The sequence below is a fragment of the Balaenoptera ricei genome, chromosome 15 (genome assembly GCF_028023285.1).
Source record: "Balaenoptera ricei isolate mBalRic1 chromosome 15, mBalRic1.hap2, whole genome shotgun sequence".
NCBI lineage: Eukaryota > Metazoa > Chordata > Mammalia > Artiodactyla > Balaenopteridae > Balaenoptera > Balaenoptera ricei.
In genome coordinates this window covers 22,409,605-22,435,437 of record NC_082653.1, presented here as the reverse complement: position 1 = coordinate 22,435,437, position 25,833 = coordinate 22,409,605, and the positions used below count along the sequence as shown (strand labels likewise).

Sequence of the window (25,833 nt, the reverse complement as noted above, 5' to 3'; positions counted from 1 at the left end):
GGCTACCTTCCTCTGGGAGCCTCAGACACACCGAGTATGGAGCCCCCCCCAACTTCCTCTTGGACCCCAAGGATCTATCTCTGCCTTGGAGTGAGCAAGTGGCGGAAAAGATGTGGGGAGTTGTCCCTTCTCAAATGGGCAGCTCATGGTGACTTAGCGTTTGGGCTCTGAGACAGGGTCCTGCCTCAAGAAAGGAGACCACGGTCCGGAAGGGCGGTCTCTCTCAAGGTCACACAGCACTGCGGCAGCCCTGCAGGGACTAGACCCCACCCTAAATGTGCTGTCCCTCCTCTAGCACACTCTGCTATGGCAAAGCTTGAAATCTTGGGCTTTCTCTAGGAATGGGGCTAGGCTGCCTTATCCACTCACACCCCATCTTGCTGTTCACGTGAAAGGGAGGTCGGAGGGCAGGAGGTGGACCCTGTGAGCAGCCCCTGATTCCTGCCGCCCAGTGTGGTTTCATGTCCCCACTTTCCTTCATTCTCACCCTCGCTGTGTTATCTCAGGCAGGTGCCTCAACCTTTCTGTGCCTCTGCTTCCTCATCAGTAAAATAGGGACACTATTAGTATCTACTTCCTAGATTATCATGGGGATTTGATGAGTCAATATTTGCAAAGTGCTTAGAGCAGGGCCCAGTACAAGGTCCAGGCTCTGGGAGTGTTTGAATATTGCAGAATGATACTTGGTCTCTACAACATGGCATTGCAGGAACAAAGCAGGATGCAAATCATAATCTGTGCTCATTTAGTCTTTTGTCTATTCTGCAAATATTTCAGAGCACCTAGTAGGGATATGGAGATGGGTCCGACCCGGTCCTTCCCGCAGGGAGCTTAGAGTCAAGGGCACTAGATGGATCCCAATATACAGTCCTATATTCATATGACGCCGGAAGGAAACGCACCGCCGTGCCCAGGGGCTTGTCCTCTGGAGGCAGGTTGCCGGCGTGCCACAGCATCCCAAGCCTGTTCCGTGTACTTCCTCATGGATTCTCCCAGCAGCCCTGTGACATGGGTACTCTTGTTATCCTCAGCTGACAGAGAAGGAAACTGAGGCACAGGGTCCCACGCTGGGCTTGTAGGGCTGGGATTCACACACAGGTAGTCTGCTTCGGTACTCTGGCCCTTAACCTCGACCCGCCCACCTCTCCACAAACAGGTGGTACTTGTATAATCAGAATCAACCACAGGGACAAAAAACACCCAAAAAACCCAAAACAAAATCCCAAACCGCACAAACCAACAAACGTTGCAAGCAGAGGCCCTGGGCCACCTTAGTCTGGTCTTGAAGGACCTCTTATGTTTTTTCTGAGTGTCTCAGTGGGGGGTGGTCTTCTTGGTTAGTGTAAGAGCTTAGGGGTCGAGAGCTTTTTTCTTTGCCCCCTCCCAAGTGGGCACATGCATCCTCTTGGTGCTGGAAGGGCCTTCAAGTTCCAGCCCTGGCTTTCCCTCCCCCTCCATGGCACATCAGCCAAGTATACTTTCTCCTGTCCTTGATTACCTCCAGTGACAGGGGGCTCACTCTTCATCATTTAGTTCATTCTAAAGAAAGTTTCGGCTCTTCGAAAGTTCTTCATTAAAATTTAAAAAATATTTTTAATGTGTTTTTATAACTTTTATTTCCTCTCAAAGTCCCACAAACAAGTCCCCTGTTGGAGCATGCACCCTCTGAGGCAGGACCTGGCCAGTTCATCTCTGTGTCCCCCTGTGGTGACTGGCAGAGAGCTTGCTGTACAGTTGGTGCTGTGAATACTGTACCAGGGAGCAGGTGGGTGGGGATGTGGTGGTTGGGGCTCAGCCTCCATCGAGCCTGGGGCTGTGGGTAACCGGGTTAGTAGATCCCATAGGACACCAACTGTATGAGCACTGATGGGCATCGTGACCTCAACGGATTGGGTTGCCATAGAAATTGGCCTTCCCAGGCCCGTTGGCATATCCCTTGAGCAGGTCTCCCCAGGGCCTCCCCAGCCCCACATTCTCTGAGCTGGATGGCCCCCAGGGAGCATGCAGGCCACGCCCCCATTGTGCAGATGGGCAGCCTGAGGCCCAGAGGGTTACAGGGACTGGCTAAGGTTCACATAGGGAGGGGTGTCACAGAGCTGGGCTTGGCTCTCAGGGCAAACAGTCTTGCCTGAGGCCCCAGCCAGTCAAGGGGACTTTTCCACATTCACAGTTTCCCAGAGGAAGTTCTGGACTGATTTCAGGGCCTGCAGCATCCCCTGGAGAATAATTCGGAGCTTATATCGCCAGTGTGTCCAGAATCACAGTATCAGTAATAGCTGATGTGGCAGGGTGACCTACTGTGTTCCCAGCACTCTGCCTTGCCCCCTTCAGTTGTCACGGTCATTTCCAGATGAAGAAGTGGGGCACAGAGGGAAGTTAAGTCACTTGCCTGAAGTCACACAGCCGATTAGGAGCAGAGCCAAGATCTGAGTCTGGGGAGTCTGGCTTCAGAGCCCACCTTTAACTGCCATGCCATACACGGCCTCACTATCACTCTTGCTTTTGGGGGAGTAAAGGATATTTCAGGTCTGGGAAGCTCTTAGTATTGGGCCTGCCAGAGTCAGAGCCTGATAAATCATGACCCAAGAGACAGAACCTTGATGATTTCTCTTTCTAGTCATATCCTCCCAACAGTTCTGAGAAATCTGTTTTCTCCCTACTTTGCAGATGAGGATGCTGAGGCCCAGAGAGGGGAAGTGACTTGCCTAGGGTCACACAGCGGGGAGAGGTAGATCAGGGCCTCTAGTCCGAGACCGCCGACTCTACACCTGGTGTTCGTGCTGAGACCTCAGGCTGCTTCCCAGGTCCTCTGGGATAGCCCCTGCCTTGCACCAGGTGAGGTGATGACCCATCAGGGCTGCCAAGATGAGGGAGCTGGGAGGGGCGGCCATGGTGTGTGGGGAGACCCTGGCTAGGCTGCATGAGGACCTGCGGATGGCAACGTGGGGAGCAAAGGGGGGTGGCAGGGCTATGGGCGTCACTGGGGAGTTTGCAACTTGGGTTTCTCTGTGTTTCCCGATCTCTAGCCCTCCCAGATTTCTGGCTCAGAACTCTCTTAACTAGTGAATAGTCACACATTCACACTCATTCATTCAGCTGTTTAGTGAGCACCTACTGTGTGCCATACCCTGTGCTGGGTACTGGGAGCACAGCAGTGAACTAGACAGACAAAAGCCCATGACGATAATCATGTAATCACACACACACACACAAAACTGGGCCACATGTTATCAAGGAGAGGCACAAAAGGCAAGGGGACTTAAACCAATGAAAGAAGTTGGGGAACACTTCCCAGGGAGGTGATTTTGATTTTTTTTTTCCTTAAGAGCTTTATTGAGGTATAATTGACATACCATAAACTGCACATGTGTAAGGTGTGCAGTTTGATAAGTTTTGACACATGGATGCACTCATGAAACCATCAGCACAGTCAAGAAAATCCATCACCCCTAAACATTTCTCTCCCACCCCCCACATGCTGTCTCCAAGGAGGCAACGTTTGGGCTGAGAACTGAAGGAGGCATGAGTTACTCTGCTCAAGTGGTCAGGGAAAAGCATTCAGGCAGAGGAAACAGCATGTGCAAAGGCCCTGGGCCTGGAGTGAGCTCCCAGCCATCTCTCCTTTCAGCTGCCTGCTGTATCCCTGCCCTAGTTGCAACTTTTATCACCTTTCCCACTGGTGTTAGACAATTTCAGTCAGTCATGTATTCACTCAACAAACCCTCGGCCTTCTCCTATATGCCTGGGACATAGGCATGACTCAAGATACTATCCCTGCCCACGAGGGGCAGAAACAGTGACTCAGAGGAAGGTGGGGAAGGTTAGAGCTTCTGATTATGAGGTGTTTCTTCTGTGCTTGGCCCTGTACCCAGGAAGCCCTTTATGGTTGCCATCACTATTCCCATTTTACAGATGGAGAAACTGAGGTTCTGAAAGGTAACTTACCCAAAGAGGCCTCTTTGGGCCTCAGTTTCCCCATCTGTAGAATGGATGGGAGTGCAGGCTAAGGGGCCTAGGCAACCCTGCCGGCTCCCAGAGCCCTTCACCCAGGGTCCTCTCTCGTCTCCAGCAGGACCATGGGCAGCAACAAGAGCAAGCCCAAGGATGCCAGCCAGCGGCGCCGCAGCCTGGAACCTGCTGATAACACCCATGGCGGCGGCGGCGGCGGCGGCGGCGGCGGCGGCGGCGGCGGCGGCGGGGGTGCCTTCCCCACCTCACAGACCCCCAGCAAGCCGGCCTCCGCTGATGGCCACCGGGGCCCCAGCACGGCCTTTGCCCCTGCAGCCGCCGAGCCCAAGCTGTTCGGAGGTTTCAACTCCTCCGACACAGTCACCTCCCCGCAGAGGGCGGGGCCCCTGGCTGGTCAGTGCACCTGGGAGTGTGGGAGCCGGGTGGCCCTGGCCCCTCCCCCAGGAGGGCTGTGTGCCCTGGGGGAGTGACGCCCCCTCTCTGGGCTGCTGTTTCTTTCGCTCAGTGACCAGGAGGAGTCTGGGGGTTACTTGGCTTTAGGGAATATTGGGGGTTTCCTGGAGGCTTTATAAACTGGAAAGTGTGGTGCACACTCCATTGCCTTTAGGGGTGAATCCGATGTAGCGTATAAAGGGCCCTAGAGATACAGGACTATAGGCGGAAACAGGCCCAGAGAGCCGGGGGGTTTCTCGGAAGCACGGGGACGGGTCTGAGGCATTGCTTTTTGCTCTGGTCAGCCCAGAGATGGATCAGGACAGGAGGCGGTGAGTGGCCAAGGGGGCGGGGCGGGTTAGAAGGGAGAAAGAGAACTGGGGTCTTCAGAGGCCCGGCCCAATGCCGAGATGCGCCCCTGCACCCTCTGCTGGCGCTTTGTGGGTATAGCAGCGCCAGGTGAAGGATGCTTAGAGATGCAGATGTGGTCCTGGAGACACACAGACATAAGACCCTCACACAAACACGTGCATTCTTACCCGGACACCCTCACACAGAGCCCCCCCCCCCCACATACACACACACACACACACACACACACACAGTCAGCAACTCATTCAGAGACACCCATACAGGACATTTACACGTGCTAAGCTAGAGACGCTTTCGTAAACAGACACGCCATGCACATAGAGACACACGCAGGGACACATGGATGTGCACCCTCCAGGCACAGACACACACCCAACGCAAATGTATACAAATACAAACACACATATGCAAAAAACCTCATACTCCCAGATGGAGACAGACACATGTGGTCAGAAGCCCTTCAAAAGCACACACGTGCCCAGCTAGAAATGCCATCCCGGAGACCCACAGACTCACAGATGCACAGATGCACATATGTGCAGTGAGAACACACAGGCACAGACACACACCCAAGTGAGACAGACCCACAAACATACCCATTCGTTTGTTCAAGAGATAGTTGTGGCGCCCCTCCTGTGTGCCAGGTCTCTTCTGGTGCTGGGGTCACAGCAACGTGTAAAACAGACAGAACCCCTGTGGGGGAGAGAAGCAAAGAGCAAGGTGTGTAAACCGTGCAGGGTGTTAGTGGGTGGTAACTGCTGTGAAAGAGCAAAACGGGCAGGGAGTAGTGTTGGTGGATGTGTGGCTGGAGGTTGTAACTTCAAATGGGGGGACAGAGAGGGCTTCGGAGGGGACAGTTACCTGCAGCCAAGATCTTCCCTGACACACAGAAGCATCCAGAGTCACATCTCCCCAGAAAAGAGCTGCGTCCCCAGGTGCAGTTTCCTTCATTCACTGCTTCATTCATCTAGTGGTTGTTTCTTGAGCACGTACTATACACCAGGCTCTAGGAACAAAACAAAGATGTCTGTTATTGGGGACTTCTGGTGCTGTGGGGAAGACAGATAGCAAACAGAGAAGCCAACACCCAGCATCCCCTCAAGCCCAGTGGGCACACTCAGAGGTGGAGAGACGCACGTGCTTCCTACACGCCCTCACAAGCGTGCGGGACACACAGACACAGGGGGACATGCGTAGAGGCCCACCCCCAGTGAATGGGACCAGGCCTCTGGGCTGGAGGTGGGAGACCAACCCCAGCCCCGCCCAGGGTGCAAGGCTCTCTTGTCCACCTCTCCCCCCAGCCATGGCTCTGGCCGTTCTGACACTCCCCACCTTCTGTGCAGGTGGAGTGACCACCTTTGTGGCCCTCTATGACTATGAGTCGCGGACAGAGACTGACCTGTCTTTCAAGAAAGGGGAGCGGCTCCAGATTGTCAACAACACGTGAGTGCCCCCCTACCCCACTGCCCCTCAGGACCCCAGCCCTGGGCCTGGTCTTGGGACAGAGCCACTTCTGAGCGTCCCAGGGCCAGCTTGATGGGCAGCAGGCAGAGCTGGGTGTCCAGGCAGCTGAGGTGCAGGGAACCGTCCTGGGGCCTCTGGGGGTGATGAGGCAGGCGCCGGCGGTCGGGGGTCTGGGACGGCTCCACGGACAGGGATCTGGGTGCAGTAACTGGACGGCAGAGCACAGCACTCCAGATCCCAGAACCTGCACGGGGGCGTGTGATCAGCGCAGGACTGGGCCGGCGACCCAGGACTACAAAAAGCAGGGCCTGTGGAGCTGGAGGCTGTGCCCACAGAGGTGCTGGAGAGCCTGGGCAACCAGTAGAGTCTCCAGATGTAGAGGGAGGGCCCTCATTGGGAGGGTTGGGGGACCCATCCTGGGGACCCAGTGTGAGAGGGGTCAGGATAGGGCATGGGGATGAGATGGTGGGATAGGGGTGGAGGGCGGGGCACCGTGGTGGGCATCTCTACTTCACCTCCAGGGACTCCAGCCTTGGGGTGGGGCATCCTAGGGCCAAGTTGGCATATGGGGGAATGGGGGCCCCTGTGAGCAGGGATAGTGAACTGGCGAGGGGTGGGTGAGGCTCCGGCCATGGGGTGGCGTCCTTCCCCTCCTCCCCACTCCCCTCCTTTCCTTGCCTAGAGTGCAGTGAGGTGGGGTGCAACACCTGTCATGGCGGGTAGGGGGGTGCAGGCTTTGGGTCATGCACCCAAGGGTGGTCACAGCTGGGGTGATCCCACTGGGGGCGGAGCTGCCGACCGAGGGGTACAGCTCCATGCCTGCTGCATTCCTGCCTTCTGAGGGCCTGCGTCCCCTCTCCGCCACCTCCCATCCCCCCAACAGCCTCGGGGAACCCCCTCCCCATTCCTGGCCCGTGCTTGCTCCCTCCAGCTCTCTCTCAGCTTCTCCCTCTCTGCTTGTCTCTCGCTGGCCCTAGGAGGAAGGTGGATGTCAGGTGTGTACACACTCCGTGGGCGGCGGGCTGGGTAGGGGCGCTTCACTGGTGGGGGTGGGCTGCCGCCGGCATGTGCTTCATATGGTCTCTGGCTCCCTTGGTTGCACCCCTTCCGGCTTCCCCAGCTTCTGTCCTCACCCCTAATAGTTTGACCAGATCCCTACCTTCATCCCAGGCTGAGAATGGGGAGGGTCCTCCCGTCACGCCTGTCACTCCCCATCTCACCTCTTCCCCATCCACCTCATGCTAACTCATCCCCTCCCTGTTCAGCCCACACTGAGTGCCAGCTGCATGCAGGGTCCAGTGCTGGGCCCAGTGAGGCCTCGGTGGAGAAAGCCATGCCCTCCTGGAGCCAGAGTGTGGCCGGGATGCAGCCCCAGTCCAGGCCAAGTGGCAGGCAGAGGGCGGGGCCGGGGTCAGCTCAGGCCTTAGGGCCCCTGCTGTGTGCCCCCCCTCTGATGGTGACCACAGGGGCTGGGAGTTTCAAGCAGGACCTTGAAGGAAGCACAGTGAAGTCGAGGGGATGGAGGGAGTGGTAGAAGGCAGTCCCCCTCACAGAAAGGCAGCTCGTGGGAAGGTGCAGGGCTGGAGGGGGCTGGTTGCCTTCAGGGCTGTGGAAGGGCGAGAAGGTTCTAGAGGGTAGAGTAGAATCGATCCATGAGCATCCTCGAAGGCCTGGCTAAGGAGGTTGGACGTCTCCACCGTCTCCAAGCATTTCTTGCTTCTTCATGCCTCCCTGCCCTTTGTGCATGTTGTTCTCTCTGCCTAAAGCGCCCTTTCTCCCATCTCTGCCTGGCAAACTCCTATTCATCCCTCAAGATCCAGTTTAGAACTGCCCCCTTTGTGAGGCAAAGGGGAAAAGAGGTAGCAGGCATTTTTACCCATGTCCTTGTATTTGCTCTGCTGCCATCCCACCAGGGCTGTAGTGATGGGGGAGGGGCCATCTCCATTTTGCAAATGAGGAAACTGAGGCTCAGAGATGTGAAGGCCTTTGTCTAAGGTCACACAGCTACCAAGTAGCAAAGCCAGGATTGGAACTTGGGCAGCAGATCTCTCCCTTCCTTACGCTGCTCTCCCGGGGGGAGGGGGCTTTCCCTGCTCCCCCCACGCCCTTCTGTCTGAGTCCCAATTCAGAGTCCCGCTCCAGTTCTCTTATGGTTCCAGCTGTTTGTATCTCCCTCCCCCCAAACTGGGAACTCCTTGAGGGCTTTTCTTGGGCCTGCCACATTTCTGGGTCCCCCGTCACCTGTTGCTCAGCACACTGTGGGTGCCCGGGTGGTGCTTTTGCACGAGATGAGTGAACAGTCATAAAATAGCCACCGTCTCTTGTGCCTCGAGTGTGGGCCTGTTCTCGTGTGGAGCAGTTGCATTGTTTTATTTATACAGCACCACAGCCCTGGGAAGTGGAAATGCTTACTTGCTCCATTTTACAGATGAGGAAACTGAGGCCCAGAGAGGTGAAGTGACTTGCTCAAGGTCACACAGCTAGTAGTGGCAGAGCTGGGAGGGGTAGGCATGACCCCGAGCCCTTGGAAGAGGAGCTCCGTGGAGGTGCAGAGGAGCCAGGAGGAGGGAAGGGCCCGAGCTGGGGAGGATGCCTCAGGTTAGAGGCTTTGAAGTACTGGAGGATCTCAACCAGCAACGATGGGAAGAGTGTCTCAGGGGGTCACAGCTTGAGGAAAGCTCTCAAAACTTTGATTCTGCCTCTTTCACTCAGAGTCAGAGGGCAGCCCTCACTTCTTCCTTTGTCCAGCCCCTTCCCTTCCTTCTTCCTGCCTTCCATGATGGGCTGGGGGCTGCCAGGAAGTGATGGAGTCCCATCTGTGGGAAGCCCTTGGATGGCAGTGAGACACCCCGATTGGAGGGTGGGGGAGGGTGGGAGTGGATGGGGAGCCCTTCCTCACATCACAAAGCTCAGCTGCTCCTCTGCGAGAGTTGGGGGCTGGCATTAGAGGAAGAGGAGGGATAATGGGATGGGGGGGAGAGGCTTAGTGGAAGATGGGCCACCCACATTTGAGGTGCTCATGTCTCATACCTCACCCAGGGACCACCCTGCATGTCCTTCCACTGTTATTGCTTAAGGTCTATTATTGTGAACTCCCTGCTCCAACTCCCCTCCCTGTAGGAATGAGGGACTTTCTGAGTCTAGCCTGTGACTGGGCTGGGAGTCGGGGAGGGAGAGCTTAAGGCTGAGCCTGCCTGTTGGGGTTTGGCCAGGGCTGGCTGGGTTGGGGTCCTCACAGTAGCAGCCTGGAGCTCCCACTCCCTGGATCTCCATGCCAAACGGTTCTGCTCCTAGAATCCTGGGTGCTGTGTGGCCTTGGGTCCGGGGAAGCCACTGGGGTCTGAGGTGTGACTGCCCTGAGCCCCTGCCCCGGTGTCTGAGTCTCCAGGAGTCAGAGCCCCTCTGGGTCTGACTCTGGGATGCTTCCTAAATTGCCCTTTCCTCCTACCCAGATTATTCCAGCAGCTTCTCTGGGGGAGAGCTCCAGCAGGCACTGACTTCTGCCCCCTTGCCCTGGGCACTCCAGTTCTACTCCCCACCGTGGGGCGAGGGACCCCTTCCTGCCCTCCTCACATGACTTGCCTTGGCCTCAGCCTGCTCTCTCCCTACCAACCACGGGTCCAGGCCTCAGGGCTCGGAAACTTGACTGCCTGGGCCTTACCCAGCTGCCCTGGCTTGCCTGTAATCCCCAAACGGCTTCTCTGGCCAGTCCCAACAGCCCAAATGAGTTAAATAGAAGGACCCAAACTGGCATAACGTCCCAGGTTCCAAAGCTGCCACACTCCCAATCCACACGCCAGCCTGAATTAGCCACAAGGATTAGGCTCCAAAAAGAGGATCCTGAGGCTCAGAGAGGTGAGGTCAGTAGCGTGAAGTCACACAGCTAGTGACAGCAGTTAGGATGTAAAATTGTAGCTCGGGGACTCCTGGTCCAGTGCTTTCTCCTCTTGCCACATGTGGGAAGGTGAGGGGTCAGGCAGGGAATGTGTGATTCCCTTCCTTCCCTCTTCCTGCCTATCTGATAGGATCCAGGCCCCAGGGAAGGTGCCAGATGCAGTACATCTGCTCAACCTGTTAGGTTTACACCACTGTTACTTCTGAGCCGGGCTCAGATCGGTATCCCCACCAGACTGGACTGATCTGGGAAGCTATGGGGCCCCTCATTGTGAGGGCAGTCGCCGATCCTTGGCTGAGACAGCTCACAGCCACCTGAGGCAGGTTTGAGCCTCCCAGACCATTGGCTTGGGAAGATGGGGCTTGATATCTCCATTTCACAGGTGGGCAAACTGAGGCTCAGATGATAATCACAGTAGTCAGCTTACCCAAAGCCTGGCTTGATGCTGACTGATTTACACACTTTGCCTGCACGGGAGATTTTGTGAATATTATCTCCTTTTTACAGATGAGGAAACTAAGACCCAGAGAGGACAGGGTACTTGCCCAAGGTCACACAGCAAATCCTTATCGGAGACTGGAACTGAGCTGCTTTGGTTTTTTAAAACATTTTGGAGAGTGGGGAGGAGTACCATAGAGTTGCAGATTTAATTGTTTTTCTTTTTTTAGCCAAATCAAGATACTAACAGCTCATGCACGCTGAGCACCTACTATGTGCCAGGCCCTGTGCCGGTATTTTACATCCTCAGAGGGAGGCATGAGTATCCCCTTCCTGCAGATGAGGACCAAGGTCCTGCAGGGCCAAAGTAATGCAGCCTGCAAGTGGTGAGCTGGGCTGGCGCCAGGATGCTCTGATTCTGGCGCTCAGGCTCGGAGGTACCTCTCAAGCTGGGGCCAGGCTGAAGGTGGACCTTGGATCCTTAGTGAGACTGCAGTGCACCTCCATCCCTGCCCTTGAAATAAAACCCCCAAACTGGACTGCGAGCCCAGACTCACACATGGGCTGATGTTAGGCAGGTGGAGGCTCTGCTGGCAGAAGTCTGGGTAGTGTCAGCAGAGCTGAACCCTCACCCTTGCTTCTGGGGCCCTGCTTGGTTGGCCCCTGGGCACATGCTCCTGCCGGCCTTCCACTGTGAGTGGGTGGCTGGGGGCTTCCCAGAGGCCAGCCAGCTTGCACACTCTTGCTTTGTCAATTTGCCTCATTTTGTAGTCTCTGACCTAGACCTTGGCCCAGTCCTGCTGCCTCCTCCTCCATCTTCCCCTGGTTTTCCTGAGGGTGTCTGAGCCTCTGAGAGGCCTGGGGAGGGTGCAGGGGTCCAGGAGGCCTGCTGTGTCTGGCTGTGGGCACACAGGGGCCCTGGTTCTCATCCTTGCTCTGCTGTTGATTCGCTGTGTGGCTTTGGGCAAATCACCGCCCTTCTCTATGCCTTATTTTCCCCCTTGGTGAAATGAAGACTTGGGACTGGAAGATCTCAGCTCTTCCCTGTGATTTGAGTCCTTGCTGTGTAGCCTTGGGAAGTCTCTGCCCCACTCTGTGCCTCAGTTTCCCCAACTCTACAAAGAAAGTGCTGGGTTACTTCAGCCTGGGTGCTGTGTGTCCTTGGGCTGGTCCCTAGACATCTCTGAGCCATAGTTTCATCATCTGGGGGGCTGAGGCCTGCCTTCCTGCTTAGCAGGGTGGCCTTGAGGGTCAAATGGGACAGACAAGTGTGGATCCCCCACCCCATATGGGTGCACACAGAGAGGTAGATGGAGGGCCTGGGCATCTTCAGGCTCTTTCCTTGAGGTGGGCCTCACCCTCTTACTCCAGGGCCTTCCCTCTCCCGCAGAGATCCCCATGTGAGCTCGTGCCCCTGCCTGAGCATGCGTGCGGTGATCTCACAGCCAAGTCAGACCGCACAGCCCCAATCTCTCTCTCTTCGCCTCACTCCATCCAGAAGGGACCCACACTCTCTGGTTGAGCCTCAGCCCACCTGGCTGGGCCCCTGGCTCTGCGATGCTCACCTGTACTCACCTGTTCTCAAAGAGCTCCCCCAGCCCCACTCTCTCCCGGCCTCAACTTCTCCATCTTCAAAATGGGCTGAAGAATATGGATCAGAGGCAGCTCAGAAAAACCAGGAGCCAGGGATCCAGGTTCAAGTCCAGACTGTGGCTGTGGGCAAGGGCCTTTCTCTCTTTGTGTCCCGGTGATGGGGAATGGGGGAGCACATCCTGCTTGCTGTGTGTCTTCTCAGGGTTGTGATGAGGTCAAAGGCAGCCTTGGATGGAGAAGCTCAGCAAGGTATCAAGCCCCACTGCACCCTGTAGGGAAGGCTTCCTTCTCATCTGGGAGTTAGGAACCTGGGCCTGGCTGCGTGACGTGACCTTGAGCAGAGGCCTTTGCTTCTCTAGCCTCAGTCTTCCCATCTGCACAGTGGGAATGGGAGGGGGCTGGACCCTATTTCCCAGGCAGCCCTTCCCATTGGCCTCTCCTCCCTCCCCATCGACCCTCTCCCTGTCCCCTTTGATTGCTTTGGATGCGAGGCCCTAGTGGCTGTCCCGCCTTGTCCCCCCTCCCCCGTCCCCAGCACCGCCTGGCGCTCCGCTCTCTCCCTCGCTCTTTCTGCCTCTCTCTCTCTCACCACCCCCATTTCTGCCTCTTCTTTCCTGTTGGGCTCTCGCTTTCTCCTCCCTCCTCTGTGTCTCTGGACCCCCGCTCCAGCCAGACCTGGTTCACATTCAGATGGCTGCAAAGGTACTTCTGCCCCCTCCCCACTCCCACCCAGACCCAGGGGACCCGCCCTGCCGGGGGCTTTTCCTGCCCATCACCCTGTCCCCATCACCTCCTCCTCCTCCTCCTCCTCCTCCTCCTCCTCATGGGGCAATTAGTGTAGAAGGGCCCTGGGTACTGGGGCTCTGCCACCTCAGCTCCCTCTGACACGACTCGCTGTGTGACTTTGGGCAAGTCCCAGCCCCCTCTGGCCTCAGTTTCCCCCATAGATGGGTAGGCTGCAGGAGGAGGCCTGTAGTTTTCAGTCAAGGAGCCCTGTGGGTGTGACCCATGATTTGTGACAAAGGCAAGCATTGCTCTAGTTTGCAGGGTTGGCGCCTGGATTGTCACCAAGCCCCCAAAGAGCCACCCCTTGCCTCCACTCAGGTCTCACCAGCTCCCAGGCTTGGGCTTCCAAATCTCAGGACTTGGGGAGACTTTGAAGGTCTGATTTGACATCCATCTCAGGAGGAATCTTCTCCTGTTACAACTTGCTTGCTCCCCAGAGACAGGGAGTTCCCTCTCTCAATCCCAAGGCGGCTCTTGGCATCTTGAGACTGCTTGGTCTATCTGAAGGAAAGCAGATCACTTCCTGTCCCAGGACTCTGCCCCATGAATTCGGGCGTCGTCGTCTGAGTCAGCTTTGGCCAAGAGGCATCTGGGGTAGGGAGGGGAAGAGTCCCAGGTCACCTCGGCCTGGCAGCTGTGAGAGGCCTGATCTCACTGTTCCCTGCACCTCACTCAGCCTCAAGAGCCCCCAGCACGGCACCTATGAAGATTGCAGGCATCGGGGTCCATTGCTGATGGTTCCCTTCTCCTTTGCTCCCTCCCTCTCCCCCTGCTCAGAGAGGGAGACTGGTGGCTGGCCCACTCACTCAGCACAGGACAGACGGGCTACATCCCCAGCAATTACGTGGCGCCCTCCGACTCCATCCAGGCCGAGGAGTGAGTATCGACTCTGGCCTCCTGCTTGCTTACCATCGCTGCCAGTTCAGAGCTTCTCTCCTGGGCTAGAGTGGGAGGTCTGGCTGCCCAGGGCCCCAGCCACATCCCAGGAAGAGGCACTGTGGGTGGGCGGAAGCCTGGACCACCAGCACCATCCTCCTCCCTCCCACCCCAGGTGGTACTTTGGCAAGATCACCAGACGGGAGTCAGAGCGGTTACTGCTCAATGTGGAGAACCCAAGAGGGACTTTCCTAGTGCGAGAAAGCGAGACCACAAAAGGTATGAGTGCTTCTGCTGACCAGTGGGAACTGAGCCTTTTGTGGGTTATTTGAGCTGGGTATTGTGGAATGAATAGGAGTTTGGTATATGGAGTGGGGTGGGAAGAGCCCTCCAGCTAGAGAAAAAGACAGGATCAAAGGCAGGGAGGTCCATTTGAGGAACACTGAGTCACTCTGGGGTGACCAGAGATGCAGCAAAAGATGATGCAACAGGCGCAGCAAAAGAGGCCAGCCTCTCTGGCCTCAGGTTCCTCAGGTGAGGAATGGGCACAGGTTGTCAGGGGGTCTGAGGGTCACAGAGCAAAAGGCTGTTCCCAGGGAGGGTGCTGATGCAATGGGCCCCTCTCCTTCCCCTTCTCCAGGGGCCTCAGGGGCTGGACTGGGTGCTGGGACCTGGCTTTGCCCTTCCCCCAACAGTCCTGGCCTCTCTTCCTCTCCTGTCCCTTCCCCCCACCAGAGAATGATCACCCCCTTTCTCTCCAGCCCCTCCGCACGTGGGTTGCAGACTCTCCATCACCATAGCTATGAAGCTCCTGCTTCCTGTGGGCCTGGGGCTCAGTGGGAGATGGGAAAGCAGAGCATCCGTGTCATGTGTGTGCATTTATGAGAGGTCATGTGGCTGTGCATGCCGTGTGTGGGTCCAGGCATGTGTGTGCACACGTTGGGGTGGAGTTGTCTGTGGGTTGCTGTGTGGGAGTGAATTGTTACGGGTTTGTTCTTGTGCCCAGGGGCCTAGGGAGTGTGGACCTGTGTGATCATGCAGCCACTGGACACAGGCATGCCTGCGTGTGTGCACATGTGGTCAGGGCTTGGCCTTAGACTCAGGCCTGTGGCTTCTATACGCACATGGCCTGGCCATCTGTAGAAAGTCATGGTTGTCCAATGCAGGCTTTAGAGACCCAGGTACGGGTTCAAGTCCCAGCTCTGTGCCTGACTTGCTGGGTGACCTGAGGCTAGCTGCTTTCCCTCTCTGGGCCTCATTTCCCCTTCTTTACACTGGAGATTGTAACCCCCACCTGAGGATTGTCCAGAGGTTTTGTGGGCTGTGGGGACTGGGCTTCTAGTATGATGCCTGTGTGCTGCTTCCCGAGAAAGGCTTTCTCTGGCCGCTGGAGCCTCCTCCCCTACCCCTGGGGCTCAGCCTTGTCCCTTGATGCCACCCCAGGTATCTCTTAGGCTCAGGTTAACAGGCCTAGCCAGTCCTGTTGGGCAGAAGGAAACTTTTCCAGCCCAGAGCTCTTCCAGGCTCAAGGGAAACAGGGAGGGGGCCATTGGGATTGGCCCAGCTTAGCTTTGGCAGCCTTCAGGCCACACCCAGTACGTGGTCTTCTGCCCAGGATCGCCCCAGCCTCAGCCAATCACTGGCTCCTGCCTGAGCCTGGAGTCTTCAGGAAGGGGCAGGGCCCGGACAGTGTGCCCGTGGGCAGACCCACAGAGGGGAGGCAGTTAGGCCAGGGACACACAGCCACTTGGGACCATTCCTGTTAGGCTCCCTGCCAACATTTATCGAGCACCTACTGTGTGCCAGGCCCTCTTATATGTAGTCTCCCTGAATCTCCCCAGCAGCCAGGGAAGTAGCCCCACTGTGCAGCGGAGGAAACCGAGGCCCAGAGAGGGCTAGCCACTTGCTCGCGTCACACAGTTGGGATGCACCCCTGGGCTTCAGAGGTCTTGCTAGGGCCAAGGGTTCATGGGAAGGCTCTCCGGTCAGGTGCCCCTTTGTCATTTGGCTCTGCCCCAGTGGCCGCCCCAGAACTGGGTGCTCAGAGACAGGCTGGACCAGACCTGGCTCTGCCTGTGCCTCCCTTCCGTCCCGTGTTGGGTAGGTGTGCTCAGTGCCGAGGCCCGTGGGTGGGCCGGCATGGTGGTCACGGCTCCTCTTTGGGCTGCCCTGCAGGCGCCTACTGCCTCTCAGTGTCTGACTTCGACAACGCCAAGGGCCTCAACGTGAAGCACTACAAGATCCGCAAGCTGGACAGCGGCGGCTTCTACATCACCTCCCGCACCCAGTTCAACAGCCTGCAGCAGCTCGTGGCCTACTACTCCAGTGAGTGCCGGGCAGGCCTCCCGGGCGGCCAGCTGGGCGCAGGGGAGAGTAGGCCCTCGGAGAGCATGGGGGGGTCTCCGCCTACCCTATGAGCTGCAGACCCTGAGGAGGGGGGCTTTGGGGCCAAGAAGGGCCAGGACTTCTGTCACCCTGAGGATGCGGGCTCCCGTTCCCCTCCCCCCTTCTTCCTTTCCCCTTTCTCCCTCCTCCCACTCCCCTCCTCCCACCCCCTCTTTTTTCCTTCTCTCCTCCCTGTGCCCTCTCTTCCCTGTTTCCCCTCTTCCCTCCCCCCCCCCCCCACCCTGCCCCTCTATCCTCTCTCCTCCTCCGCAGCTGCCTGGTGAGGAGGGAGCTGCCTGAGAGAGTGAGCGGGGAAGGAGGGGGCATAGGCCGGTGTCATTTGTCCCTGCAGCCTTAGGACCGGTTAGAACTGGTTACCGGGAGACAAGGAGGGGGCAGCTCTATCGACTGGATTGTAGCAGAGAGAGGGAGAGTGGCAGGCGGGGAGCTCACATGCGCAGGTCGTGAGCGCGGGCCAGGCCGAGTGTGCAGGAGTGTGGCCGATCCATCTGGATGTTCAGGGCTGCCCGGGTGGACTGACGCGTCATGGCCTGGGTGCTCCCACGTGGACAGCTCTCTGTGGGTGTCTGGGCCTGTGGCATGTGGCTGTGGCCTGGGCGTGCAGGCGTGGCCTTTCCTGAGAGCGCCCGCTACTCCTCCTCTGTTGGCTAGGCCTCCCGACTCCCTCTAGGATCTGCCACCCCGCTCCGTCCCCTTGGCCACCACTGTAGGGTTCATCCTGAACCCCGTTCCCCCAGATCAAAACCATCCAGGGGTTACCTTGGAATTTTAGGATAAAGACCCCCATGTGGCCTCCGAGGCCTTGGGTAGTCTAAACCTGGCTGGCCTCCCTGCCTTACCTGGGGCCCTCCTTCCCCCAGTCACTCTCCAGTAGCCCCCTGGCCTCCTTTCAGTTCCTCCAACCCAGGGGCTTATTTCTCCCTCAGGGCCTTTGCACATGCATGAGGCAGTGTGCCCTCTGCTTGGAGGGCTATTTTCCCGAGTCAACCACTCACCCTCCTGTGGATCCAAGCTCAGGTGCTACTTCCTCTGGGAAGCCTTCCAGGATGCCACCCAGCCCACCTGCTATTGCATGCACAGCTCTCCTCTGTCACACTCGTGGTCCTGGGAGGTGATTAAGGGAAGTTGGGTGTCATCCTGGACTGTGCACTCCCTGAGGGCAGGGTTCCACTGGGTCCCTGGCACCTGCCTAGGTAGCCCCCGCTTAAAGTTTGATGAATGAATGACTCAGGGAGCAGATGCATGAGGCAGTGTGGGCCTGTGTCGGGGACGGTTGTGTACACACAGGTATGGACGCCTGGCCTTGGGGGTGTCCTGTGCCTCCCCGAAGCCTGTGCGCATACAGTGTGTAAGTCTGCGCACACACACACACCGCGGGACACGGAGACCCCAGCACGGACGCCGGGCCTGAGCTCCACCTCCCTGCCTCTGTCTTCAGAACACGCTGATGGCCTGTGCCACCGCCTCACCACTGTGTGCCCCACGTCCAAGCCACAGACTCAGGGCCTGGCCAAGGACGCCTGGGAGATCCCCCGGGAGTCGCTGCGGCTGGAGGTCAAGCTGGGCCAGGGCTGCTTCGGAGAGGTGTGGATGGGTAAGGCCTTGCCCCGGCCCCGCACACCCCACCATGTGCCCACCTGCGAACCAGGCAGATGTCTGTCCAAAGTGGCAGCTCAAGGCCCCATGAGTCCCCCAGCCTTCACCTCCACGAGTCCCATCACCTCTGCTGAACAGTGGGCCCTACTTTCAACATGGAGCTCCCCCAGCGGTGGCTGACAGCAGGCTGGGGTGTAGACCGCCACACCTCCGCACACCATGGTACCTGTTTACCCAGAACCACTCAGGGCTGGGCATCGCGACTCCCCAGTCACGTGCCGTGTGGCCTGGGCTGGGTGGCTTCACTCTGGAGGGCTATTTTCCCGAGTCAACCACTCACCCTCCTGCGGATCCAAGCTTAGGTGCCACTTCCTCTGGGAAGCCTTCCAGGATGCCACCCAGCCCACCTGCTATTGCATGAACAGCTCTCCTCTGTCACACTTGCGGACAGAGCCTCGATCTTCCTAACTGTAAAATGGGGCTGGTGATAATAGGACCCCCTAGTGGGGTTGAGAGAACGCTGGCCCCGTGTGGGTCCACACGTTAGCTTCAGCTGTGGGAAGAGAAGCCCCCGCTCACAGAAGGAGTACAGGGTCTGGCGTGTTCCAGGCCTGTTAACGATCTCCTGTCTAACTCTGGAGAGACAGCCAAACTGTCCTTGAAAACAAATGCCACGCAGCCCTGACAAAACCCAGGCCCCCTTCTGCTGATTGGTTTCTGCTGACACAGGAGTTGCGGAGGCAGCGGTGAGGCAGGCCTGGCTGTCGTGAGCCTGCGCGTCCAGCAGGGCTTGGGGGGAGGATGGCCGTGTGCTGTTTTCAAGGTGGTTTCATCTGAGCTGCAGTATTCACTTGGCGTCACCGCCACCACTTCCCTCCCTTCAGAGGAAGAGATGATGGAGGAGAGCAGAGGGGGTTCCTGGGTGGCAGCACTGCAGGGACAGAGGCCTGCAGGCTGGAGGTCAGGCCAAGTCAGGAAAGGGGAGGCTTTGAGCTGGGGAGAGGGGAGGGGGATGAGAAGCCAGCTTGCAGGCACAGGCACAAAAAGAGGACATGAGCAAAACCTGAAAAATCCATGGCGTCAGCCATTCCTGTGGCTGCAAAACTCATTCCTGGCTTGGGCGTGTGGTGAACAGTCAGTGCGGGAGGCTCCCGTTCCTCCCTGGATGATCCAGGTAGACTCACGAAGTGCCTGGTACGCATGCGCAGAGGGCCTGTGCCGGGAAGGCCACAGACGGGGGCCCGAGCCCCAACTCGCACCTGGAGGCCCAGAGATGGGCAGGAATGGGCCCAAGGCGCCTCAGGCCCGGCTGGGACAAAACTCAGATTAAACACACTGGTTTAGAACACAGCTTCCCCCGAGGCCTCACAATTTAAAAACCAGATAATAATAAGATGACAGCTGCAGCTATTATTAACTGTGTCCTTACAGTGGGCTTGGCCCAGTGGCTAAAATCTCATTTAATCCTCAAACAGCCCACAGGTGGATACTATAGCCTCCCCATTTTCCGGATGAGAAAATCGAGGCTCAGAGAGGGGAACTGACTCACCTATGGTCTCACTGCTGGGAGGAGGCAGAGGTGGGAGCCAAACTCCTGCCAGACTGACCTCCGAGCCCTTCTACTTAGTGTGATGCCTTACTGTTTGGGGAGTGTGGCTTGAGACAAGCTCTTGTTCTGGTGGCCTTGTTCTGAGGCCGGCTCTGCCTCACCCCCCGCCCCCACGAGTACACGCTCCATCTGCTAACACCTGGGCCACCCAGAAGGAACATGACTATCCAGGAAAGGGCAGTTGAGTTGGAACCATGGTCCCCCAACTCTCAGATGAGTGTGCTGCTTTGGGGGACATTTCTAATAATCAGCGTCCGAACAACAGCTCTTGTTTCTTGAGCGTGCCCTGTGTGAGGAGCGTCCTGCCCATTTGCAGATGGGGACACTGAGGTCCAGAAAGGGGCTGGGCCTTGGCTGGGCTTGTCACGTGGCCTGGGAGGCCAGAGCTGAAACTGGTACCCGGGCAGGCAGATCCTGGTCCCTGTGGGGTGGGAATGGGGGTCCTCCACTGAGGCAGCCTGCACCCCTTTCCACGCAGGGACCTGGAATGGCACCACCAGGGTGGCCATCAAAACTCTGAAGCCTGGCACGATGTCTCCGGAGGCCTTCCTTCAGGAGGCCCAGGTCATGAAGAAACTGAGGCATGAGAAGCTGGTGCAGCTGTACGCAGTGGTGTCTGAGGAGCCCATCTACATCGTCACGGAGTACATGAGCAAGGGTGAGGCCTGCGTGATGGCGCGGACACACGGGTGGCCCCTGGCTGGGGTCCTCACAAAAGGGCAGGTGGGATGTGCTTCACCTACCCACCACATCTAGAGCATACGCCTTTAAAGGTGGAATGAATGGAAAGAATCAACTTCCCATGTCAATGGAAAGTTAAACCAAAGGTTGCCTTTCTCCGTTCATTTTGTTTTTAATGATTTCCCACAATGCATCTATGTCCCCCCGTTTGCTGGTTTTGTAAAGCCGTTTGCCATTCTGGGGCTGGAAGGAGAACTCCCTGAATCCTCCAAGCTGAGCCACATCTGGGTCAAGTTCCTGGCTTGACTTTTACTTAGTTTTGAAATTAATTATTTTTCAAAATTCCACTTTGGGGAGGTATAATTTACATGTGATAAAATACACCCATTTTAAGTGTCCAGTTCGGTGAGTTTTAACAAATGGGTATGCTGTGTATCTCTTATCACAATCGAGTTATAGATCGCCGTCACCCCAGAAAGCACCCTTGTACCCCTTTGCATATAGTACTCTCCAGCCCCAAACCCACACAGCCACTGATGTGCTTTCTGTCTTCATAGAGTTGTTTCTTCTAGAATTTCGTGTAGGTAAATCTTTTATGTCCGAGGGTTTTCCTTCTTGTTGTGTGTATCAGTAGTTTGTCCCTTTTTGTTGCTGAGTAGTATTCCGTAGTATAGCTGTACCACAGTTCTGTTTGCCTAGAGGCGGACATTTGGTTGTTTCCCATCCTGCTTGCCTTCTGAGTGACAAACACAGACTTTATTCAGAGACGGGTTTGCACAAAATCTGCTGTGTGGTTAAAGTGAGGCCGGCCTGCCCCGGTGGACAAGATCTGGGAATCACTGCTTCCTGGCTCAGGGAGGACAGGGTGGGGGCTAGAGCTGCTTTCTCTCTTTCCAGGGAGTTTGCTGGACTTTCTCAAGGGGGAGACAGGCAAGTACCTGCGGCTGCCTCAGCTGGTGGACATGGCTGCTCAGGTGAGTCAGCCCCTCCCCGCTCCCACACCTGGCCTTGAGTTCTCTGACCCACCTGGCTCAGCCATGTCTGGCTTCTTGAGTGCCCCCTCCAAGGAACTTGTCTTGATTGCCCCACACTCACTGATCTCATCCCATGTATTACTGGGACCACTTACAGGTGCTGTGAGTGGTGGTTCGGGCAGAGGAAAGAGCCCTTACCTGGGCATCAGGAGTCACTGACTTGCTATGGGACGTCAGACCTCAGTTTTCTTCTCTGTCAATGTCAGTCACTCATCAAACATGTATTAGTACTTGCTTGCTGTAGGCGGTGCTCAACAACTACTTTTTAATTTAATCCTTAATACAATCAGGCGGTAGAGATGGCTAATATTCCATTTGACAGATGAGAAAACTGAGGCTCAGGGAGGGGACTTGGGACAACAGGCAGGACCTGACACTCATCTGTGTCTCTGGGAGCATCTGGGGCCTCTTTTGCGTGGTCACCCCACTTCCCTGGCTGCGTCTTGTCTTGTGCCTCCCCTTTGCCCTTTGCCCTATTCTACCTCCTCCTGCTGGGCACTGGTCCTGCTTTTTGTGCCAACAGTATTTATTGTAAATTGACTTCATTGCCTGAAGAACTGGGAAGGGTGGGGCATTTGGTTGGCTATCCACTCCTGGGGATAACACCACCCCTGGGCATGTGCCCTGTGATCTGGGAAGGGCAAGGGGTGGCCCCTGAACCAGGCTCCTGGGTTCTGCCTGCAGATCGCTTCAGGCATGGCGTACGTGGAGCGGATGAACTATGTCCACCGAGACCTCCGTGCTGCCAACATCCTGGTTGGAGAGAGCCTCGTGTGCAAAGTGGCTGACTTTGGGCTGGCTCGGCTCATCGAAGACAATGAGTACACAGCCCGGCAAGGTGGGCAAGCTCCCGGCAGATGCCGTGTGGCCGTGGGGAGTCACACCCCTTCTCTGAGCCTCGGTTTCCTCCTCTGTCAAGTGGGGATAAGAATGGTGCCTATCTGGTAGAGTGGTCATGATGTTCTCCTGAGCTCCCCCGACCCTTCTTGGTCCTGCAGGTGCCAAATTCCCCATCAAGTGGACGGCTCCAGAAGCTGCCCTCTATGGCCGGTTCACCATCAAGTCAGATGTGTGGTCCTTTGGGATCCTGCTGACAGAGCTCACGACAAAGGGACGGGTGCCCTACCCCGGTAAGAGGGCTCCCCACAGCCCATTTTTGGTCCTTCTGCCCCTACCCTGGTGACCCCTCTGCTCAGGTGACCTTGGGCAAGTCAAACCCCATCCAGGGCCTCAGTTTCCCCATCTGTATAACAAAGAGGTTGACCATCTGATCTTAGGCTCTGTCTTTGGTCAGGGCTCCCAGCCTTGCGGAGGGCCTTACCCACGGTCACAGCCACCCTCTCCTAGGCAGGAAGCCCTCTTCGTTATCCCCATCAACTTCCCTCTGCCCCACTTTCCTCAGCGGAGCCAGCCGCCTCATGCTTCCCTCTGCCCACAGGGATGGTGAACCGCGAGGTGCTGGACCAGGTGGAGAGGGGCTACCGGATGCCCTGCCCTCCCGAGTGTCCCGAGTCTCTGCATGACCTCATGTGCCAGTGCTGGCGGAAGGACCCAGAGGAACGGCCCACCTTCGAGTACCTGCAGGCCTTCCTGGAGGACTACTTCACATCCACCGAGCCCCAGTACCAGCCCGGAGAGAACCTATAGGGCGTGGGCTACAGGGCCAGACTGCCTTCTTGGCTTGGATCCTGAGCTGGGTGGCCCCTGACGTGGGGTCTTGCCTGCCTCTGCCTGCCCGCCACCCCCCCCCCCTCCCCCCCCCCGTTGATCCTCTCTGTGGGGCTGAATTGCCAGTGACGAGGCCCCTCCCTCTTTTGTGGCATGGAAGGGCTTGGGGCCTGGGGCCGCCCTGGGGGCGGGGTCCAAGGCTGGCGCAGTGACTGTGCCCCGGCCCCTGGCCAGCCGCACGCCTCCTCCCTGCGTTCCCTCCTGGAGCTCTGCGCGTCTCAGCAGGAGGAACTGGGAAGAAGGGCTGGGCTGAGGGCACCCTTTTCTTAGCCTCAACCTGCTGCACGCACTGGCCCTTTCCCACTTCCACGCCACCCCAGGTCTGTCTGCGGAGCTAGCCAAAGAGCCTTTCCAAAGAGGAGTGATGGGCCACTGGCCCTCGGCCTGCCTGCCACCCTGCCCCTTGCCATCCATTTCTGAAACGCCTGTTGGTGGAGGCTGCTGGGTCCAGCCCCCTCTGCTGTGGCTCCCAGGCTGGTGAGGCCTAGCTTGACTTGATGCTGGTGGGTGGGGTGGACACCCCCCTCAAACCCTGCCCTTCTTACACCTGAGGGATCCTTAGAGATCTTCAGTTTCTTGTCCCCATACTACCCATGGGGAAACTGAGTCCAGAGAGGGGATGTGACTTGCCCAAGGCCACAGAGCAGTTCAGGGTTGAGACGGGATTGGAACGTGGTGCTCCCTCTGTCTTCCTCAGGAACCAACAAGATTGTCCTCGGAGGCATTGTGGACAGACCGGGGCAGCCCAGGGGACAAGGGGCCTAAGGATGGGTTAGAGATAGCAGAGAGAGTCCTGCTGCCACTGCTTGCTCAGTGGGCTATTGTGGGGGAGAGAGTGGAGGTAGATGTGGGGCTGAGCTAGAAATGAAAGATACAAGGGTAGGGAGGCAGGTTTCAATCAGAAGGTGGGTGGTTTTTGACCTTTGGAGCTAGCCAATCATGAAAGGGAGTGAGCTCACAGGCTCTGGAGGCAATCAAGCAGAAATAGAAGATCCAAGTGATTGGGAGGCCCTGGCCTCAGGAAGGAACCCCAGGTCCTCCTTCCCCCAGTTTTTCCTGTGTCATTTCAATGCCCGGCCCCTCCTCTTCTCCCCAAGTTGGCACCCTTAACTCACAAGTACGGAAAGGAGTGCCTAGGCTGGGGTGAGGTGAGAGGACTGGGGTGTCTATTGCCACACACCAGGACTGTCTGTGTGCCCTCGGGCAGCCCCTGCTTCCTTCTCTGGGCTGCAGTGTCTGCCTCCATATGTGGCCATGGCCTCTGCAACTGCTCCACTCCTGTCCAGACCCTGTGGCCTGGCATCACGTGGTGAGCTCAGCCCATGGCATCAGGAGACCGTGTTTTGGCCCTTGGGCTATGTGGTGGCTTCTCCCTGGACCTCAGTGTGTCCTTCTTAAATGGGGCAGCCAACAGTTTGTAGGCATCTTGCCAAGGGCCCCTGTGTGCGTGTATGTGTGTGTGTATGTGTGCGTGTGCACGTGTATGTTCCTCCATGTGTGTCCATATTTAACATGTAAAAACACCCCCTGCTCTGTCCCCCAGACCTGTTGTACATCTCACCCACAGCCCCCCATCATAGCAATAACGTTCCCGCTGCCAGGGGTTCTCGAGCCAGCCAGGCCCTGCCAGTGGGGAGGGAGGCCAAGTGGTGCCTGCCTATGAAATTTCAACTTTTCCTTTCATACATGTTTATTACCCAAGTCTTCTCCTGTCCTGTCTCCGTCCCAGTCGAATCTGGACTCACTTACCCCAGCGCGCTCCCAAATCCCCTTCTGACTGCCCAGTGTCCTTTGTATAAGGTGTCCTAATACTGTCTTTTTTTTTTTTTTTTTTTTAAACAAACAGTGTTTTGTAGATTTCAGACGACTATGCAGAGGCCTAGGGGACCCCCGGCTCTGGGCAGGGCCTGGGGTTCCTGCGTTCCATGGCCGAGGCCTGGGGGGGGAGGGGGGATTTGGAATTGGTTGTAAATACTTTGCATATTGTCTGATTAAACACAAACAGACCTCAGAGTTTGGTCAGCGGTTTCTTGAGTATCTATTGTGTGCTGGAGAGTGAGAGGGGGTGGGATGTGAGGACAGACTGTGTCAGAGGGGCCTTTGTGCAGGCAGCATTGGTGGCTGGAGGGCTTGAGGCCAGGGAGGGACGTAATCAGATTGGAGATCTCTGGAATGCGGCTGTGTGTGCACATCCATCCCTGAGTTTGGGGAGTGACTGTGCCTGGCCGTAACCTTGCTTGTGTCTGAGATGCACCAGGCGAAGCCCAGGGCTTGTGAGCAGGAAGTGTGAGCAGTTGAAGACTCTTTGCCCTGGGTGGATGGTGGCAGTTGACACTCTGGGGGCCCCGCAGGGCTGTCAGGCCCTTGTGGAGTTGTGGACATCCTCACAGGGAGATGCGGCTGTGTGCCTGCTGTGTGTTTCCCAGGAGTGCTGGGCTGGGTGGGTGGGGTGGTGGTGAGACTGGGTTAGCAAAAGCCCTGGGCACTCTGGAGAAAAATCCAAAGACCCTTCCTCTCCTCCCTTCTCCCCTCCACCAAGGCACACAATCTGGGAAGTTCATTTGCAGCAGTCTATAGGAAGAAATTTATTTTATATCAGATCACACACCGATCCATGTAAGTTACCTCTGGTCGTAATAACACTGTTTAATCTGTATAATTAAAAACAGATTTCAAAATCGGGATGTTTCTCTGTTCACTGTTATTTTCACAAGCCAAATACCACAGTGTCCGGTCAGAATGGACACCTGGAGACCCCATGGGTGTACATGTGTCTTGGGAGCAGAGGTATGAGCATGGGTGTGAGTTTGCCCTCGTGGGTGTGTGCCTTTGTGCTCACTGGGGTATGCGTGTGGCCCTGTTTGCTCATGGGTGTCTGTGTTGGTGTGTGGACACGTGTCCAGGTGGCCTGTGAGTCTGGATGCCCAGATGTGTGAACCTGTTTTTTCTGGCCC

The 25,833-nt window shown here is 57.0% G+C and overlaps 1 protein-coding gene across 2 annotated transcripts in view; it reads left to right on the top strand.

The window, feature by feature from the left end:
- The window catches only part of SRC (SRC proto-oncogene, non-receptor tyrosine kinase), a 56,078-nt gene extending 30,517 nt beyond the window's left edge, over positions 1–25,561 (top strand). Inside the window, exons 3-14 of one of the 2 annotated variants that reach the window (XM_059898797.1) lie at positions 2,668–2,835; positions 4,073–4,362; positions 6,117–6,216; positions 13,727–13,825; positions 14,001–14,104; positions 16,001–16,150; positions 17,670–17,825; positions 19,915–20,094; positions 21,015–21,091; positions 21,836–21,989; positions 22,150–22,281; positions 22,590–25,561. In XM_059898797.1, coding sequence (XP_059754780.1) covers positions 4,077–4,362; positions 6,117–6,216; positions 13,727–13,825; positions 14,001–14,104; positions 16,001–16,150; positions 17,670–17,825; positions 19,915–20,094; positions 21,015–21,091; positions 21,836–21,989; positions 22,150–22,281; positions 22,590–22,798 — 1,647 coding nt within the window. In that variant the 5' untranslated portion in view covers positions 2,668–2,835; positions 4,073–4,076 and the 3' untranslated portion in view covers positions 22,799–25,561. Of the gene's footprint in view, positions 1–2,667; positions 2,836–4,069; positions 4,363–6,116; positions 6,217–13,726; positions 13,826–14,000; positions 14,105–16,000; positions 16,151–17,669; positions 17,826–19,914; positions 20,095–21,014; positions 21,092–21,835; positions 21,990–22,149; positions 22,282–22,589 lie in introns of both variants that reach the window. The other variant, XM_059898796.1, reaches the window with a different exon arrangement.
- The last annotated feature ends 272 nt before the right edge of the window (positions 25,562–25,833 follow it).